Source organism: Oncorhynchus mykiss, chromosome 23 (assembly GCF_057628025.1).
Source record: "Oncorhynchus mykiss isolate SJ-2025 chromosome 23, ASM5762802v1, whole genome shotgun sequence".
Lineage (NCBI taxonomy): Eukaryota > Metazoa > Chordata > Actinopteri > Salmoniformes > Salmonidae > Oncorhynchus > Oncorhynchus mykiss.
Window position 1 is genome coordinate 23,220,186 of NC_143044.1, and position 19,815 is coordinate 23,240,000.

Below are 19,815 nucleotides of genomic sequence, written 5' to 3' on the forward strand. Positions count from 1 at the left end.
ATGCTCTGGGCCTTACGTCTATCCACTTCCCCTTGTAGGCATATGTCTGAGGAAGGCTATAAATAACTAGCAAATGAGTCAGTCAGATGAATAGGCTACCTTTTTGAAACAGTTCATTGCCAATAAATATATTTTTTCTATGAAGACCTAACCTTTTAGGTAACTTTTTTATCATTTTAAGATATGTTGAGGCTACCATCAACAGGCACATCCTCCACCTCAGAGCTAACGTTAGCTCTCTCCTGTGAGGAATGGGATTAGGGTTAGCTCTGGTCTTTGTAGGGCTGCATAACCATTATCTAATGACTCTCCAGCAGGGAAGTGAACAGTCTGCAGGTAATCCACAGCCATGGCTAACGGCTAACAGCGAACTGCAGCTGGGTAATCCCAGATACAGCAACTGCAAGCATCTATCGGCTAACAGCCATCGGCTAACAGCTAAAGGCTAACTGCAGCTAGTAATGCAGCCACAGCAACCAATATTACTTTTATATATTTTTTATTTTTTTTATTTAACCATAATTTAACTAGGCAAGTCAATTAAGAACACATTCTTATTTACAATGATGGACGACCAAGAGGCAAAAGGCCTCCTGTGGGGATGAGGCTGGGATACAGTAACAAACACAAAGCTAATAATAGAAGTGGCACCAAGGTGGCCTTTTGCGTGGGTTAGCCATGCTAACAGCTAATTCTATCACAACAGTGTGGATAGAGGCAGCTACACTCCCCTACATATTTATTTGGGCAGTGAAGTTAAAACTTAGATTTTTGGCTCTATACTCCTACATTGTGGATTTGAGAACAAATATTTCATATGAGGTCAACAGTACAGAATATGGACGCTAACATGATTACAGATGATCATGAACGAATCGTGAATAATGATGAGTGAGAAAGTTACAGATGCACAAAAGATCATGCCCCCAAAACATGCTAACCTCTCACCATTACAATAACAGGGGAGGTTAGCATTTTTTTTCGGGGGGGGGGGGGGGGGGGGTGTGATATTTATGCATCTGTAACTTTCTCACTCATCATTATTCACGATTCATTCATGATTATCCGTAATCATGGTAGAATCCACATTGATATAGTGTTCAGAAACAGATTATATTGTTATGTACAATAAAATGACTCCAAAATGACACAATACATTATTTACCATTCATCTCTATTGGGCACAACATAATCTGATACACAACCACAACAAACTGCAAATGCATCCAGCAAATGTGTAGAGTCACAAGCTTGATGTAGTCATTGCGTGCTATGAATATGGGACCACATACTAAACTTTTGTCCAAATACTTATGACACCTTCAAATGGGGGAATAGATACAAAGTTATTTCATATCCAAAACAGTGAAACAGATGTGTATGAAAATACACTCAAATAAAAGGTGACATTCTGTACTGTTGCCTCATAAAACATATAAAATGCTGGAGTATAGAGACAAATTAAAAGATTTAGCTACACTGTCCAAATAAGTACATAGGGGAGTGTACTGTACGCTCACAGTAAACTAATGCTAGCCCAATAGGATCTCAGTCTCTTCTCTGACTAATCGCAGATTAATGCGGCAGGTTAATCTCTCACTCTGAGAGGTCACAAACCCCAGACAGCTCATCCTTACCACCACACACACGCATATACACACACACAAACACAAACACACACACACACACACACATACACACACATACACAAACATAGGCGTACACACTAAATAATATGACTATGCACACACGCCACATAGTCCTAGGCAAACAGGCTGCTTACATTAGGCCTAATACAGCCTCTACAAACAGAGGTAAAGTTAACATTTGTAATATTTGAAGTATCTAGCATTTTCATGGATACTTGGCCTATAAGGGTACAGACAATCTCTTTCCATTTGAACATCTCCACTGTAATAACCATCCTGTCACTGTTTGATTGATCAGCATACAGAGCGGAGCTGGAGGACCAGGCTGGCCCCTCCCCTCCCCAGAGATGGCCAGAGTGGACCTCAGACTCCTGCTCTCCTTCTGAGCTCTCAGGTGTCAGATGTGGGACCCTCTGTCGCCAGCCTGGCTGTCAGGGGATTGTGCTGGGGCTGCACTTTATGTGCACGAAGACACACACACACTTGCACGCAAGTGCACACAGGCACACAGGCACACAAAACACACACACACACATACAGGCCGTGCTGGTGATGGGCTGGTGCATCATCTAGTCCAGCCTCACATAGAGGCCTTAAGAGTGTCTGTGTGTATTTGTGTGTGTTCTGCGACCGTCGCCCTCTTGTCTGGTTCCTCAGACAGACGTCCTTGCAACCGAGGTAAGATGGATGTTGGCTGTCTGAGTGAGAACAGTCTGAGGCTCATCTGCCTTCATCACATCTCCCATCTCTCTCTCCCTCTCCCCATCCCTCCCAGTCTCTCTCTCTCCCCCTCCGTTTCTCTCTCTCTCCCTCCCTCCCTCACTCCCAGCATCATATCTCCATCCCTAACTCTCCTCCCTCCCATCCTTCCCTCTCTTTCTTCATTCCCTACTTATGTATAATTCCTTTCAGGACATCTCCCATTAGTCTCTGTGCATAAACAGCTTTCCTTCTAGGTGGTGGGCCGCTTTAGTTTTCGAGATAATCGATCTCTGTCGAGGGAGGAGCTGTTTTTTTGTTGTTGTTTTTTTTAATACATATTGTGTATATTTATTTATTCTGAACACATTTCCGTTTGTTGGCAATGTAAATTCTTGTAAATGTTTTCAAAATATTTACTTTTATGTTCGCTAGCTGAACAGGCAAACACCGCCGAGTACTAAACTATAAACCAATCAAAACTTGTGAACTATCTCTGCTGATTACGTCTACCAATCACATAATCTGTATCTGAGGCAGGTGGTGGTGACAGCTGGTGGTGACAACTCGAAAGAAATCTCCGTCCGACAAGCTGCAATCTAACTGTTGAGTGAAATGTGATACCATCAACCTAAGCTGTAAAATGACTCCTAACTTAGAGCACAGGAACCTTAGTAATGTAGCTAACTTGCTAGTTACAACAAGAAGATCTGTTGCAAGCTACCAGGAGCAGATACATTACCTTCAGAAAGTATTCACACCCCTTTACTTTCCCCCCCCAAAATTGTGTTACAGCCTGAATTTAAAATTGGATTAAATTGGATTAAATTGACATTTTGTGTCACCGATCTAATGTCCGTGACACATAATGTCAAAGTAGACTTTTGTTTGTAGAATTGATTTTTAAATAATAAAAAATGAAAAGCTGAAATGTCTTGAGTCAATAAGTATTCAACCCATTTGTTATGGCATGTCTAAATAATTTCAGGAGTAAAAATGTGCTTAACAAATCACATAATAAGTTAGATGTGCTAATTCCGTGGTCAATAATAGTGGTTAACATTTTATGACAACCCCATCTCTGTACCCCACACATACAATTATCTGTAAGGTCCCTCAATCAAGTAGTGAATTTCAAGAACAAATTCAAGCACAAAGACTAGGGAGGTTTTTCAAAACCTCACAAAGATGGGCAACGATGCTGAATATTCCTTTGAGCATGGTGAAGTTATTAATTAGGCTTCGGATGGTGACCCCAGTCTTAGATCGCTTGTACTGTGAAGCAGGTTCTCATTGAGGATTTGCCTGTATTTGGCTCCATTCATTGTTCTCTCTATCCTTACCAGTCTCTGCCACTGAAAAGCTTCCCCATAGCATGATGCTACCACCACAATGCTTCACGGTAGGGATGGTGATAGATAGGTGACGACCTGTGGCAAATTTTCTCCAGACATAGCGTTTTGCATTCAGGTCAAATAGTTACATTTTTGCCTCATCAGACCTCATCATTTTTTGTCTTATGCTCTCAGAGTTTTTCACGTGCCTTTTTGAAAACTCCAGGCGTTCTGTCCAGTGCCTTTTTCTCAGGAGTGGCTTCCGTCTGGCCACTCTTCCATAAATCTCAGATTGGTGAAGTCTTGCAGAAACTATTGTTCCTCTGGCAGGTTCTCCCATTTAAAAAAATATATAAACAGTGGGGCAAAAACTACAGGCCTCTCTCATCTTTTTAAATTGGAGAACTTGCACAATTGGTGGCTGACTAAATACTTTTTTACCTAGCAAAGACTTGTAGATTACCTGGAGCCAGTGGGTTTGGCGACAAGTATGAAGCGAGGGCCAGCCAACAAGAGCGTACAGGTCGCAGTGGTGGGTGGTATATGGGGCTTTGGTGACAAAACGGACGGCATTGCGATAGAAAGCATTCAATTTGTTGAGTAGAGTGTCGGAGGCTATTTTGTCGAGGATCGGTAGGATGGTCAGTTTTACAAGGGTATGTTTGGCAGCATGAGTGAAGGATGCTTTGTTGCGAAATAGGATGCCGATTCTAGACTTAATTTTGATTAGAGATGCTTAATGTGAGTTTGAAGGAGAGTTTACAGTCTAACCAGACACCTAGGTATTTGTAGTTGTCCACATAGTCTACGTCAGAACCGTCCAGAGTAGTGATGCTGGACGGGTGGGCAGGTGCGGGCAGTGATCGGTTGAAGAGCATGCATTTAGTTTTACTGGCATTTAAGAGTAGTTGGAGGCCACGGAAGGAGAGTTGTATGGCATTGAAGCTCGTCTGGAGGTTAGTTAACACAGTGTCCAAAGAAGGGCCAGAAGTATACAGAATGGCGTCGTCTGCGTAGAGGTGGATCAGAGAATCACCAGCAGCAAGAGCAACATCATTGATGTATACAGAGAAGAGAGACGGCCTGAGAATTGAACCCTGTGGCACCCCCATAGAGACTGCCAGAGGTCCAGACAGCAGGCCCTCTGATTTGACACAATGAACTCTATCAGAGAAGTAGTTGGTGAACCAGGCGAGGCAATCATTTGAGAAACCAAGGCTGTTGAGTCTGCCGATAAGAATGTGGTGATTGACAGAGTTGAAAGCCTTGGCCAGGTCGATGAATACGGCTGCAGAGTATTGTCTCTTATCGATGGTGGTTATGATATCGTTTAGGACCTTGAGCATGACTGAGGTGTACCCATGACCAGCTCGGAAACCAGACTGCATAGAGGAGAAGTACGGTGGCATTCGAAATGGTCGGTGAACTGTTTGTTAACTTGGCTTTTGAAGACCTTAGAAAGGCAGGGTAGGATAGATATAGGTCTGTAGCAGTTTAGGTCTAGAGTGTCTCCCCCTTTGAAGAGGGGGATGACCACGGCTGCTGTCCAATCTTTGGGAATCTCAGACGATACGAAAGAGAGGTTGAACAGGCTAGTAAATAGGGGTTGCAACAATTTCGGCAGATCATTTTAGAAAGAGAGGGTCCAGATTGCCTAGCCATGCTGATTTGTAGGGGTCCAGATTTTGCATCTCTTTCAGAACACCAGCTATCTGGATTTGGGTGTAGGAGAAATGGGGAGGCTTGGGTGAGTTGCTGTAGGGGGTGCAGGGCAGTTGACCGGGGTAGGGGTAGCCAGGTGGAAAGCATGGCCAGCCGTAGAAAAATGCTTATTGAAATTCTCAATTATAGTGGATGTATCAGTGGTGACAGTGTTTCCTAGCCTCAGTGCAGTGGGCAGCTGGAAGGAGGTGCTCTTATTCTCCATGGACTTTACTGTGTCCCAGAACCTTTTTGAGTTTGTGCTACAGGATGCAAATTTCTGCTTGAAAAAGCTAGCCTTAGCTTTCCTAACTGCCTGTGTATATTGGTTCCTAACTTACTTGAAAAGTTGCATATCACAGGGGCTACTTGATGCTAATGCAGATTGCCACAGGATGTTTTTGTGCTGGTCAAGGGCAGTCAGGTCTGGAGAAAACCAAGGTTTCACTTTGGCATAATGGGGTACTGTGTGTAGATGGGTGCAATTTTTTTAAGACAAGGTCATAACCATGTCACAATACGTCATAACAGCTGACATAACTTGTCATAACCTGTCATAATATGGTCACAACTTGATGTGTTATGTATTGCGTTATTTTATGGTTATTTTATGGCTGGTTATGACAGCTACATAAGTGTCAAAACTCACAAAACCTACCATGGTAGTTATTTTATGGCTGGTTATGACACCTACATAAGAGTTTTCAAATCCACAAAACCCTTCCACACAAGGCAAAACATTCTATTACACCATAGTGTCACGACTTCCGCCGAAGTTTGTCCCTCTTCTTGTTCGGGCGGCGTTCGAAGTCGCCGACCTTCTAGCCATCGCTGATCCTCTTTTCATTTTCCTTTGGTTTTGTCTTGTCTTGTATCACACCTGGTTCCAATCCCATTCATTACATGTCGTGTATTCACCCCTCTGTTCCCCCTCATTGTCCTTGTCGGTGAGTGTTTGTTTGTTAGCATTGTGTAAATTATGTTCTGGTGTGCCACGGGTTTTGTACCCACTTGTTTTATTTTGTATATTTTGGTTTTCAGAGTTTTTGAGCACTTATTATACTGCTCCGTTTATACCAAGTTCGATCTCCTGCGCCTGACTTCCCTGCCACCAGCACACACACCCTTACACATAGACTACTTGTCAACGGTATTTTTATGTTTTATAACATTTTCTGAAATTGACCATGTTGAATTAGCATTGTAATTGCACACACACACTGATGTCAGACATGCACATACCCCAATGCCCTGTTGCTGATGACTGGGATGAATGCAGGAGCAGATTTCAGGAGCAGGACAAGACACCCTCTTTTTGACTGATGACTGATATAAGGGTATGTACGTGATAGGTCTATCTTGCTTATATGACTCTGATGGTCATAATGCTTCTTGACAGTGTCATAAAGTGCATTTCCTTAGTCCAAGTAAAGTGACACAGGTGGTCATAATGCTTCTTGATAGTGTCATAAAGTGTAAAAACATGACTTCATAAAACAATAAAACAAGCTTTAGAATGAAAGGAAACTTCTTGGCAGGGAAATGTAGGTGTCATAACCAGACATAAAATAATGCAATATATGTCACATCAGGTGTAAATATATGGGTAATGACAGTGTTATGACCATATTATAACAAGTTATGTCAGCTGTTATGACATATTATGACATGGTTATGACCATATCATAAAGTGTTACTAAGTGTCAAGTAAAGTGTTACAAAAAAAAATGTTGAAGTCAGGCTGTAACACAACAAAATGTGGAATAAATCAAGGGGTATGAATACATTCTGAAGGCACTGTCCATGTAGGCTATGCCATATGACTAATATCGATATGCAACTGTCATTTCTAAACCTCCATTCTAACATACATGACAGGCACACATCTTTCTATCTACATGCTCTGATTTGGGTTTCTTTACAAAGTGTCTGATTGAACATTTATTTTAAGCCTGCAGCTAGATCATTGAAATGAGAAATATAATCAGGCCAAAACATGATTCAACAATTGAATTATCTGACAGAGCGATAGCTAGCTAATGAAACACAAAATGACATTAACAGTAGCTGGCTAGGCTAGTCAAACTAACATTGGCTAGCGTTCAAGAAATTGCCTAAATGATCAATGGAATTACCTCTTCATATGATCAAGACAATTCATATTGCATGCTGCATATTTCAAGTGCCCTCAAAACAGATATTTATCTTATTTCATTTGGGGAGCTAGCTAGCTATATTGGTTATTCTTCATCAGACAGCAGCTTGTGTTGTTACATGAAGCTGTGTTTACATCGTAGATAGAAGCCGTACATTGGCTGCCTTCATCAAGAGGGGTATGTATGGGAGTTCTGATTGGTTCCAAGTTTAGTTGTTTAGCAAATTTGCCTGAGCGGCCATGTGTTGAAATATATTTTTTATGAGAAAAAATGTGCAAGAAATGAAGGTGCCAACAAATCTTATAGTCATAAGAATTGTTTATTGTCATGTACAAAATAATCTGCTCCTCCCTCGACGGGGATCGATCAACTTTGTGTTTTAAGGCTTCAGCCCACCACCTATTCGCCTGTACCCACATTTTAGTTTGTGTCCAAAATGGAGCCTTATTCACTGTAGCACTTTTGACCAGGGCCCATAGTGCATAGGGGGCCATTTGGGATGCATCAGGCCCAGGTCCAGGCTGGATTCTTTCAACAAGATCCCAGAGCCATCACAAGGCCTGGAGATGATTTAAACTGTCAGACAGACCACACAGTTCAACTTGAGCCCTGGACGACAGTCACATTATTCCATCAGTACAGAAACAGGTGAAGGGAATAGACCTAGGCATATAAACTAACGTCTGCCTGTCTGTCTGTGTGCTTGGGTTCTTCTAATAGGTGGATCAACCACTAAGGAATTATACTATTTCAAGAGAAGAAAGAATAGAAACAGTTGATTTTGGAAATGCTCTCTACGGATGAGCACTGAGGCATGAGAGATGAAATGGAGAAATGTAATTCTGTTGTGTGTACACATATAGATACATTTAGACTCAGTTTTTCACAATTCCTGACATTTAATCAAAGTAAAAATTCCCTGTCTTAGGTCAGTTAGGATCACCACTTTATTTTAAGAATGTGAAATGTCAGAAGAATTGTAGAGAGACTTATTTATTTCGGCTGTTATTTCTTTCATCACAGTCCCAGTGGGTTATAAGTTTACATACACTCAATTAGTATTTGGTAGCATTGCCTTTAATAAATTGTTTAACTTGGGTCAAACGTTTCGAGTAGCCTTCCACAAGCTTCCCACAATAAGTTGGGTGAATTTTGGCCCATTCCTCCTGACAGAGCTGGTGTAAGTGAGTCAGATTTGTAGGCCTCCTTGCTCGCACACGCTTTTTCAGTTCTGCCCACACATTTTCTATAGGGTTGAGGTCAGGGCTTTGTGATGGCCACTCCAATACTTTGACTTTGTCGTCCTTAAGCCATTTTGCCACAACTTTGGAAGTATGCTTGGGGTCATTTTCCGTGCTTCACGGTTGGGATGGTGATCTTCGGCTTGCAAGCCTCCTCCTTTTCCCTCCAAACATAACGATGGTCATTATGGCCAAACAGTTTTCTTCAAAAAAGTACGATCTTTGTTCCCATGTGCCGTTGCAAACCATAATCTGTCTTTTTTATGTTTTGGAGCAGTGGCTTCTTCCTTGCTGAGCGGCCATTCAGGTTTGGTCGACATAGGACCAAACCTGGTCGACTATATCCACTAGTTTTACTGTGGATATAGATAATTTTGCACCTGTTTCCTCCAGCATCTTCACAAGGTCCTTTGCTGTTATTCTGGGATTGATTTGCACTTTTCGCACCAAAGTACGTTAATCTCTAGGAGACAGAACGTGTCTCCTTCCTGAGAGGTATGACGGCTGCGTAGTCCCATGGTGTTTATACTTACATACTATTGTTTGTACAGATGAATCTGGTACCTTCAGGCATTTGGAAATCACTCCCAAGGATGAACCAGACTTGTGGAGGTCTACAATTATTTTTCGGAGGTCTTGGCTGATTTCTTTTGATTTTCCCATGATGTCAAGCAAAGAGGCACTGAGTTTGAAGGTAGGCCTTGTAATACATCCACAGGTACACCTCCAATTGACTCAAATGATGTCGATTAGCCTATCAGAAGCTTATAAGGCCATGACATAATTTTCTGGAATTGTCCAAGCTGTTTAAAGGCACAGTCAATTTAGTGTATGTAAACTTCTGACCCACTGGAATTGTGATACAGTGAATTATAAGTGAAATAATCTGTCTGTAAACAATTGTTGGAAAAATGTCTTGTGTCATGCACAAAGTAGATGTCCTAATCGACTTGCCAAAACTATAGTTGGTTAAAAAGACATTTGTGGAGTGGTTGAAAAACGAGTTTTAATGACTCCAACCTAAGTGTATGTAAACTTCCGACTTCAACTGTACATGCTAGCACATAATGCCGAAATTCCAAATATTTACCACAAAAAACAAGCCAATCAAATTCATGTTTACTCAAAGTTCTTTCAACCATCCCCTTATCTTTATTCTGACTGGTTATGGCTTTGTCAGGCTTTTTCTACCTCTCCACCCATCCATCCATCTCTCTCTCCCTCGTCCCTGCCTATCCAGATTTCACTCCGACAAATGGACACTATGAGGAAGAATGGGGTATGGATTGGAGGAATTGGATTTGAAAGGCAAAGTGTCTGAGGACAGCATTACTGTAGTGTGTGTGTGTGTTGTGTGTGCACATTTGTGTTTGCGTGTGTGTGTGTGTTTGTGTGCGTGTGTGTGTGTAGAGACTGTCGAGTTGACTGTTTTCTGTGAGGCTGCCGGCCATCCGGACAGCTCTTCTCAATGGCACATTAAAGATTAATAGCTACTATAAATACTCTCTGTTATAATGTACTCTGGCCATACGTCATGTCTGAGATACTGTACAAGCAGTTTAAAGAAGGCAGAAATGAACAAAACCACAGAAGCCCTAAAATATGACCATTATGTTCCAAATAGCACCTTATTCCCTACAAAGTGCAACTCTTTTGACATGGGCCCACAGAGCTCTGGTTAAAACTTGCAAGCCATTTCTGTGACCAGGATGTGATCAGACAACCTTATAGACACAGTTGAAGTCGGAAGTTTACATACACTTAAGTTGGAGTCATTAAAACTTGTTTCTCAACCACTCCACACATTTTCTTGTTAACAAACTATTGTTTTGGCAAGTCAGTTAGGACATCTACTTTGTGCATGACACAAGTCATTTTGCCAACGATTGTTTGCAGATTATTTCACTTATAATTCACTGCATCACAATTCCAGTGGGTCCGAAGTTTACATACACTAAGTTGACTGTGCCTTTAAACAGTTTGGAAAATTCATGGCTTTAGAAGCTTCTGATAGGCTAATTGACATCATTTGAGTCAATTGGAGGTGTACCTGTGGATGTATTTCAAGGCCTACCTTCAAACTCAGTGCCTCTTTGCTTGACAAAGATTAACGTACTTTGGTGCAGTAAAACCAGTCCTATATCGACATAACCTGAAAAGCCGCTCAGCAAGGAAGAACACACTGCTCCAAAACCGCCATAAAAAAGCCAGACTACGGTTTGCAACTGCACATAGGGACAAGATCATACTTTTTGGAGAAATGTCCTCTGGTCAGATGAAACAAAAATAGAACTGTTTGGCCATAATGACCATTGTTATGTTTGGAAGAAAAGGGGGAGGCTTGCAAGCCGAAGAACACCATCCCAACCATGAAGCACGGGGGTGGCAGCATCATGTTGTGGGGGTGCTTTGCTGCAGAAGGGACTGGTGCACTTCACAAAATTGATGACATCACGAGGCAGGAAAATGATGTGGATATATTGAAGCAACATCTCAAGACATCAGTCAGGAAGTTAAAGCTTGGTTGCAAATGGGTCTTCCAAATGGACAATGGCCCCAAGCATACTTCCAAAGTTGTGGCAAAATGGTTTTAAGGACAACAAAGTCAAGGTATTGGAGTGGCCATCACAAAGCCCTGACCTCAATCCAATAGAAAATGTGTGGGCAGAACTGAAAAAGTGTGTGCGAGCAAGGAGACCTACAAACCTGACTCAGTTACACCAGCTCTGTCAGGAAGAACTTATTGTGGGAAGCTTGTGGAAGGCTACCTGAAACTTTTGACCCAAGTCAAACAATTTAAAGGCAATGCTACCAAATATTAATTGAGTGTATGTACATTTCTGACCCACTGGGAATGTGATGAAAGAAGTAAAAGCTGAAATAAATCATTCTCTCCACTATTATTCTGACATTTCACATTCTTAAAATAAAGTGGTGATCCTAACTGACCTAAAACAGGGAATTTTTACTAGGATTAACTGTTGTGAATTGTGAAAAAAAAATGAGTTTAAATGTATTTGGCTACGGTGTATGTAAACTTCCAACTTCAACTGTACAGTAAATGCAATAATCTACCTTATGAACTCAGACTGAGAACAATTCACACAAAAGGCCTCCTAAAAGATTGAAACGTTGGGCCTGGGGTGTTCAACACTAGCTGTGTCACATACAGTGACTTCCTAGCCTGCACTTCATCATGGCGCGGGTAACACTTTATTTTACAGTCCTATTTCACCTGGGTACATTTGGCACCAAACAGAAGAAAACAAATTGCAACAGGACGGGATGACCTGCATCTGTCCAATAAGAAACGTTGCAAAACGTTGCCCTAATGAACATGACCCTGATATTTCCCTGTTATTTAGTCAGTCTTTTTGCCGTGTCTCTTACCTGCAGACTTGGGCGTGAACTTGTCTCTGTTAGCAGCACACACAGCCAGCAGCCTGTAGCCTAGGTCCAGGTCAAAGCCTTGTTGGGCTGCCACACGACTCACCACCTAGAGGGAGGGATAGAAGGGGGAAAGGAATGGAGGAGAGGGAGGGGGAAGAGGGAGGGAGAGCAAGAGACACAGATGAAGAGGAAGAAAGAGGGGGATAGAGAGAGGGGGGGGGATAAAGAGAGAGGGTAAGATATAGAAGGGAGACGGGAGAGAGAAAGTGAGAGAACAATCGATAAGTAACCAGAACACTACTCAGTGAGCAACCACAGAATTATCAACACAGGAAGTAACTACCTGCAACATATTCAAGGGTATTTGTGTTGAAGCCAATCAAAACTGTTACTATTTGAGCTTTTGAATATTTCAGATCTAAGAGAGAGGTTACCAGGTAAGGTACATCCCAAAATGGCACCCTATTCCCTATATAGTGAACTACTTTTCACTCCAATATGTTTGTTCCATGTCTGCCATTTATCATGAAAGCACGATAGAAAGTACCTCGACTCTCCTTAGCAAACAGTTATAATCTTATGCCTGCTAAACTAGGAAATGCTTGTGTCCCACTAACCTCCTAACCCTGATGTTCTGTTACCGAATAATGTGATATTTGGCTCTGGGTTCCCAGAATGAGATTATGCTGGAACAGGTTTATGAGGTGAACCATGATGTAAAAAGTCTTGTTGAATCTATTGTAGCACACAGACGGGAAATGAAAAGATCAGCAGGAACATTGTTTGAGCATCTGTTAAAAACTACAGTCATCAGATGATTCAGTAAACTCACAGATTTAGTTGTCCGACTGCATCCGTAGTCTTGGATATACCAGACCTTGGAGCATTGTAAGTTAGGCAACAGCACAAGTTATGGGTCGGATGTCGGCTTCTCTCTGACATTTCGAAAGGGAGAAAAAAATCTGGGGAGACCGACAACTCCCAACAAATTATGAGTTTGGGTTGTCGGGGCTTGAAATGCGGGCAGGACTTGTGCTGATGTGTAGCGAGGTGCAACAAGCGGATACGCCAGTGATGTTACCGGGTGACATGCTTCCCATTTCCGACTCGTCCCGTCTGTCTCAACTGCTGGAACTTCTACATACGGTTAAGCTGACGCATTGGTACTACACTGCCGGGAGCAACCCGTCTGTAGAGAGACTACAGCTTCCGCATCACCGCTGTCCTAGAAAAAACACTGTCCTAAGATGTGTTCAGAAGGCTCGATCTGAGCAAAGCTCGGCACAGATTTGCTAACCTTGATCATCTACTCAACCTATAGACTGAGTAATTTTAGATTATTATTATTTTTTTAAACAGTGGAAACTAGAGCAAAAAAAAGTAATCCTAAACCAACACTTGTACTTGACCCAGCTTTAAGAAGCTTTAAAAGTGACTTCCAGAATGACGAGTTTGTCCATTTACACTACACACGCTACACACTACACTACACTACACTACACTACACTACACACTAGGCCTACAGATGCTATCCCTTCAGTTTAAGACAACATTCAGAAATTCTGTAAAAAAAAAAAAAATCTCTCTCAATTTGTGCTCTTCCTCCCCGGGAAGACCTGCACGCTCTAAGACTTCTCCGTCACAGTGTGGCCTGCATCCTACCAGAGTGCAAAGAACCTTGGCGTGACCCTGGCAAACAGCCTGTCGTTCTCTGCAAACATCAAAACAGTGACTCGCTCCTGCAGGTTCATGCTCTACTATCGCTCCACTTTCCCTGCACATTGGAAATATGATATTTGAACTGACCCTGGAAATAAACTGAACAAAAATATTAACACAACATGTAAAGTGTTGGTCCCATGTTTCATGAGCTGAAATAAAAGACCCCAGAAATGTTCCATATGCACAAAAAACGTATTTCTTTCAAAAACAAAATCACAAATTTGTTTACATCCCTGTTAGTGAGCATTTCTCCTTTGTCAAAATAATCCATCCATCTGACAGGTGTGGCATATCAAGAAGCTGATTAAACAGCAGGATCATTACACAGGTGCATCTTGTGCTGCGGACAATAAAAGGCCACTCTAAAATGTGCAGTTTTGTCACACAACACAATGCCACAGATGTCTGAAGTTTTGAGGGAGGGCGCAATTGGTTTGCTGACTGCAGGAATGTCCAACAGAGCTGTTGCCAGATAATTGAATGTTAATTTCTCTAGCATAAGCCACCTCCAACGTTGTTTTAGAGCAGTGGTTCCCAAACTTTTTACAGTCCCGTACCCCTTCAGAAATTCAACCTCCAGTTGCGTACCTTCTTTAGCACCACGGTCATGGCACACTCAAATGTTGTTTTTTGTCATCATTGTAAGCCTGCCACACACACCCTATACAATACATTTATTAAACATAACATAACGAGTGCGCTGAGAGTCATGAAGCAAGTGAGTTTTTGTCACAACTCGGCTCGTGGGAAGTGATAAAGCTCTTATGGGACCAGGGCACAAATAATAATATAATAATAATCAATAATTTTGCTCTTTATTTAGCCATCTTACATATAAAACTTCATTTGTTCATCAAAAATTGTTTATAACTCACCACAGGTTAATGAGAATGATGTGCTTGAAAGGATGCACATAACTCTGCAATGTTGGGTTGTATTGGAGAGTCTCCTTATAATTTTTCACACACAGTCTGTGCCTGTACTTAGTTTTCATGCTAGTGAGGGCTGAGAATCCACTCTCACATAGGTACGTGGTTGCAAGGGCATCAGTGACTTAACAACGCGATTTGCCAAGGCAGGATACTCTGAGCGCAGCCCAATCCATAAATCTGTCAGTGGCTTCTGATTAAATTCAATTTTCACAGAACCGCTTGTTGCAATTTCGATGAGGCTCTCTTGTTCAGATATCGGTAAGTGGACTGGAGGCAGGGCATGAAAGGGATAACGAATCCAGTTGTTTATGTCATCTGTTTCGGGAAAGCACCTGCGTAATTACACACCCAACTCACTCAGGTGTTTCACTATATCACATTTTACATTGTCTGTCAGCTTGAGTTCATTTGCACACAAAAAAATCATACCATGATGGAAAGACCTGTGTGTTGTCCTTGTTAATGCAGAGAGAGAAGAGTTCCAACTTCTTAATCATAGCCTCAGTTTTGTCCCGCACATTGAATATAGTTGAGGAGAGTCCCTGTAATCCTAGATTCAGATCATTCAGGTGAGGAAAAAACATAACCCAGATAAGCCAGTCGTGTGAGAAACTCGTCATCATGCAAGCGACAAGTGAAAATGATGGTCAGTAAAGAAAACGTCAAGCTCGTCTCTCAATTCAAAACAACGTGTCAATACTTTACCCCTTAATAACCAGCGCACTTCTTAATTTTGTAAAAGCTTTACATGGTCGCTGCCCATATCATTGCATAGTGCAGAAAATACACGAGAGTTCAGGGGCCTTACTTTAACAAAGTTAACCATTTTCACTGTAGTGTCCAAAACATCTTTCAAGCTGTCAGGCATTCCTTTGGCAGCAAGAGCCTCTCGTTGGATGCTGCAGTGTACCCAAGTGGCGTCGGGAGCAACTGCTTGCGCGCAAATTACCACTCCACTATGTCTCCCTGTCATGGCTTTTGCGCCACCAGTAGAGATACCAACACATCTTGAACACCAAAGTTTGATGTCACAAAGCTGTCCAATACTTTAAAAAATACCCTCTCCTGTTGTCCTGGTTTCAAGTGTTTGCAGAAGATGATGTCTTCCTTAATTGACCCCCCATAAACCTAACGGACATATACCAGGAGCTGTGCCAGGCCCGCCACGTCTGTTGACTCATCCAGCTGTAAGAATAGAATAGAATTTACTGCCTTGTATGCGAAGCAGAAATTGCTTCAAAACATCTCTTGCCATGTCGCTGATGTGTCGTGAAACAGTGTTGTTTGATTTCCCCAGCATTGTCCCAGACATATCCTCGGCATAGCAGGAAGAATTAAGTCCTCCACAATAGTATAGGGCTTGCCTGTCCTAGCCACTCGGTAGCTCACCATATAAGAGGCTTCTAGCCCCTTCTTATTAATGGTATCTGTTGCTTTTATACATGTCTTACTACTCGAAAGTCATCTGAATTCTCACTCAAAAAATCCCGCAGCGTATTTTTCAAATAGGTATGTTTTGAATCTAAATGTCTACACAAGAGTGAAGGTTTCATTGAGTTGTGAGATAGTACTTTTGCACATATAACACACCGTGGCCGAGGAAAGGCACTACTCCCAATATACTAGTAACCGAAAGGTTGCAAGATCGAATCCCCAAGCCGACAAGGTAAAAATCTCTCGTTCTGCCCCTGAACAAGGCAGTTAACCCACTGTTCCTAGGCCGTCATTGAAAATAAGAATTTGTATAGATAGGGGGCAACATTTTCCTGTTTGGATGAAAAGCGTGCCCAGAGTAAACTGCCTGCTACTCAGTCCCAGTTGCTAATATATGCATAGTATTAGTAGATTTGGATAGAAAACACCCTGAAGTGTCTAAAACTGTTTGAATGATGTCTGTGAGTATAACAGAACTCATATGGCAGGCGAAAACCTGAGAAAAATCCAACCAGGAAGTGGGAAATCTGAGGTTTGTAGTTTTTCAATTCTTGGCCTATCGAATACACAGTGTCTATGGGGTCAAATTGCACTTCCAATGGCTTCCACTAGATGTCAACAGTCTTTAGAACCTTGTTTGATGCTTCTACTGTGAAGGAGGGGGGAATGAGGGCTCTTTGAGTCAGTGGTCTGGCAGAGTGGCATGAGCTCGTGACGCGCGTTCACGTGAGAGTTAGCTTGAGTTCCATTGCATTTCTGAAGACAAAGGAATTCTCCAGTTGGAACATTATTGAAGATTTATGTTAAAAACATCCTAAAGATTGATTCTATACTTCGTTTGACATGTTTCTACGAACTGTAACGGAACTTTTTGACTTTTCGTCTGCTCCTAGTGATCGCGCGTCATGAATTTGGATTACTGGGCTGAACAGGTTAACAAAAAGGAGGTATTTGGACATAAAGATGGACTTTATTGAACAAATCAAACATTTATTGTGGAACTGGGATTCGTGGGAGTGCATTCTGATGAAGATCATCAAAGGTAAGTGAATATTTATAATGCTATTTCTGACTTCTGTTGACTCCAATATGGCGGTTATCTGTTTGGCTTGATTTGTTGTCTGAGCGCCATACCCAGATTATTGCATGGTTTGCTTTTTCCGTAAAGTTTTTTTGAAATCTGACACAGCGGTTGAATTAAGGAGTATATCTTTAATTCTGTGAATAACAGTTGTATCTTTTATCAATGTTTATTATGAGTATTTCTGTAAATTGATGTGGCTCTCTGCAAAATCACCAGATGTTTTGGATGTTTTGAACGTAACGCGCCAATGTAAACAGATTTTGGGATATAAATATGCACTTTATCGAACAAAACATACATGTATTGTGTAACATGATGTCCTATGAGTGTCATCTGATGAAGATCATCAAAGGTTAGTGATTAATTTTATCTATATTTCTGCTTTTTGTGACTCCTCTCTTTGGCTGGAAAAATGGCTGTGTGTTTTTGTAACTTGGCTCTGACCTAACATAATCACATGTTGTGCTTTTGCTGTAAAGCCTTTTTGAAATTGGACACGATGGGTAGATTAACCTGTTATGGCTGCAATCCTGATACCGGGATCGATATGACAACTACCAGTGAAAATAGAGGGCGCCAAAATTCAAACCACAGAAATCTCATAATTACAATTCCTAAAACATACATGTGTCGTATATCATTTTAAATCTATTTTCGTTGTTAATCCCATCAAAGTGTCCGATTTCAAATAGGCTTTTCAGCGAAAGCACTACAAACGATTATGTTAGGTTTCCACCAAACCACAATAAGCACAGCCATTTTCCAGCAAAATATAGCATTCAGAAAAACCAGAAATAAAGATAAAATGAATCACTAACCTTGAATTATCTTCATCAGATGACACTCATAGGACTTCATGTTACACAATACATGCATGTTTGTTTGATAAAGTTCATATTTATATTTAAAAAAAATCGGAGTTTACATTGGCACGTTAGATTCACCAGTTCCAAAAACATCAAGTGATTTTGCATAGCCACATCATTCAACAGAAATACTCATCATAAATGTAGATGATAATATAGTTATACACATTATAGATATACCTCTCCTTAATGCAACCGCTGTGTCAGATTTCAAAAAAACTTTACGGAAAAAGAAATGCATGCAATAATCTGAGACGGCGCTCAATTTAAAAACACCACAGCCGCAAAGATGGCGTCAACATAAACAAGAAATTACATGATAAATATTCCCTTACCTTTGATGATCTACATCAGAAAGCACTCCAGGAATCCCAGGTCCACAATAAATGTTTGTTTTGTTCTAAAATGTTATTTGTGTCCAAATACCTTCTTTTGTTAGAGCGTTTGGTATACATATCCAAACGCAAAATCTGGTCAGCGTTATATCGGACAAAAACTTCAAAAAGTGATATTACCGGTCGAAGAAACATTTCAAACTAAGTACAGAATCAATCATTAGGATGTTTTTAACATTTAGCCTCAATAAAGTTCCAACTGGAGTATTCCTTCTAGTCTTCTTGAGCCATGGAACGCAGTGGGTACCATGAGGAAAAAGCGCAATCACAAAATGGCTGCTTGATGGACAGCTGATATATTCTGCTCTCATTCACTCCCACAACAACATAGAAGCCTCATTATAATATCTATTGATGGATGACATCTAGTGGAACCCCTAGGCAGTGCAACATCATTCATATCTCAAGGGGATTTCATTAGGGACTCTGGTGAATGCATACAAAGCCCAGATATCGCACTTCCTGTTTTGATTTCTCCTCAGGATTTTGCTTGTCATATGAGTTCTGTTATACTCACAGACATCATTCAAACAGTTTTAGAAACTTTAGAGTGTTTTCTATCCAACACTAATAATAATATACATATATTAGCAACTGAGACTGAGGAGTAGGCCATTTACATTGGGAACCTTATTCATCCAAGCTACTCAATACTGCCCCCCAGCCATAAAAAGTTAACAAGAAGTTTATCTTTCATTTGGTGTATTGCACTTGTTAATGTATGAAAGTTACATATTTCTAAAAATTATTTTTGAATTAAGCGAGCTGAATTTCAGCGGAATGTCGTCGACTAGCCGTAAGAAGTTTTAACTGACTTGCCTAGTTAAATAAAGGTATAATAAAACAATATTTGCACCTCTTCGAATGTTTTCTGATCCACACCCCTACCTTTTTTTAAGGTTCAGTATCTGGGACCAACAGATGCATATCTGTATTCCCAGTCATGTGAAATCCATAGATTAGAACCTAATGAATTTATTTCAATTGACTGATTTCCGTAAATGAACTGTAACTCAATAAAATCTTTGAAATTGATGTCTTCTCTGTCCTGGCACCCCAAATCCTGCCTCTTCAAAGATTATCTTAAATAATCCCACAGTGTGTGTGTGTGTGTGTGTGTGTGTGTGTGTGTGTGTGTGTGTGTGTGTGTGTGTGTGTGTGTGTGTGCGCACAGACAGTGAAGCATGACTGGGGCTTTAACCTCGGTCACAG

At 41.2% G+C, this 19,815-nt stretch overlaps 1 protein-coding gene across 10 annotated transcripts in view; it reads right to left on the bottom strand.

Moving 5' to 3' along the window:
- LOC110502604 (zinc finger MIZ domain-containing protein 1) overlaps nt 1-19,815 on the bottom strand; it is a 211,382-nt gene that overhangs the window by 30,441 nt on the left and 161,126 nt on the right. For all 10 annotated transcript variants that reach the window (XM_090217121.1, XM_090217119.1, XM_036960228.2 and 7 more), the window contains one exon: nt 12,171-12,276. In XM_090217121.1, the coding sequence (XP_090073247.1) occupies nt 12,171-12,276 (106 nt within the window). The remainder of the gene's footprint in view (nt 1-12,170; nt 12,277-19,815) is intronic.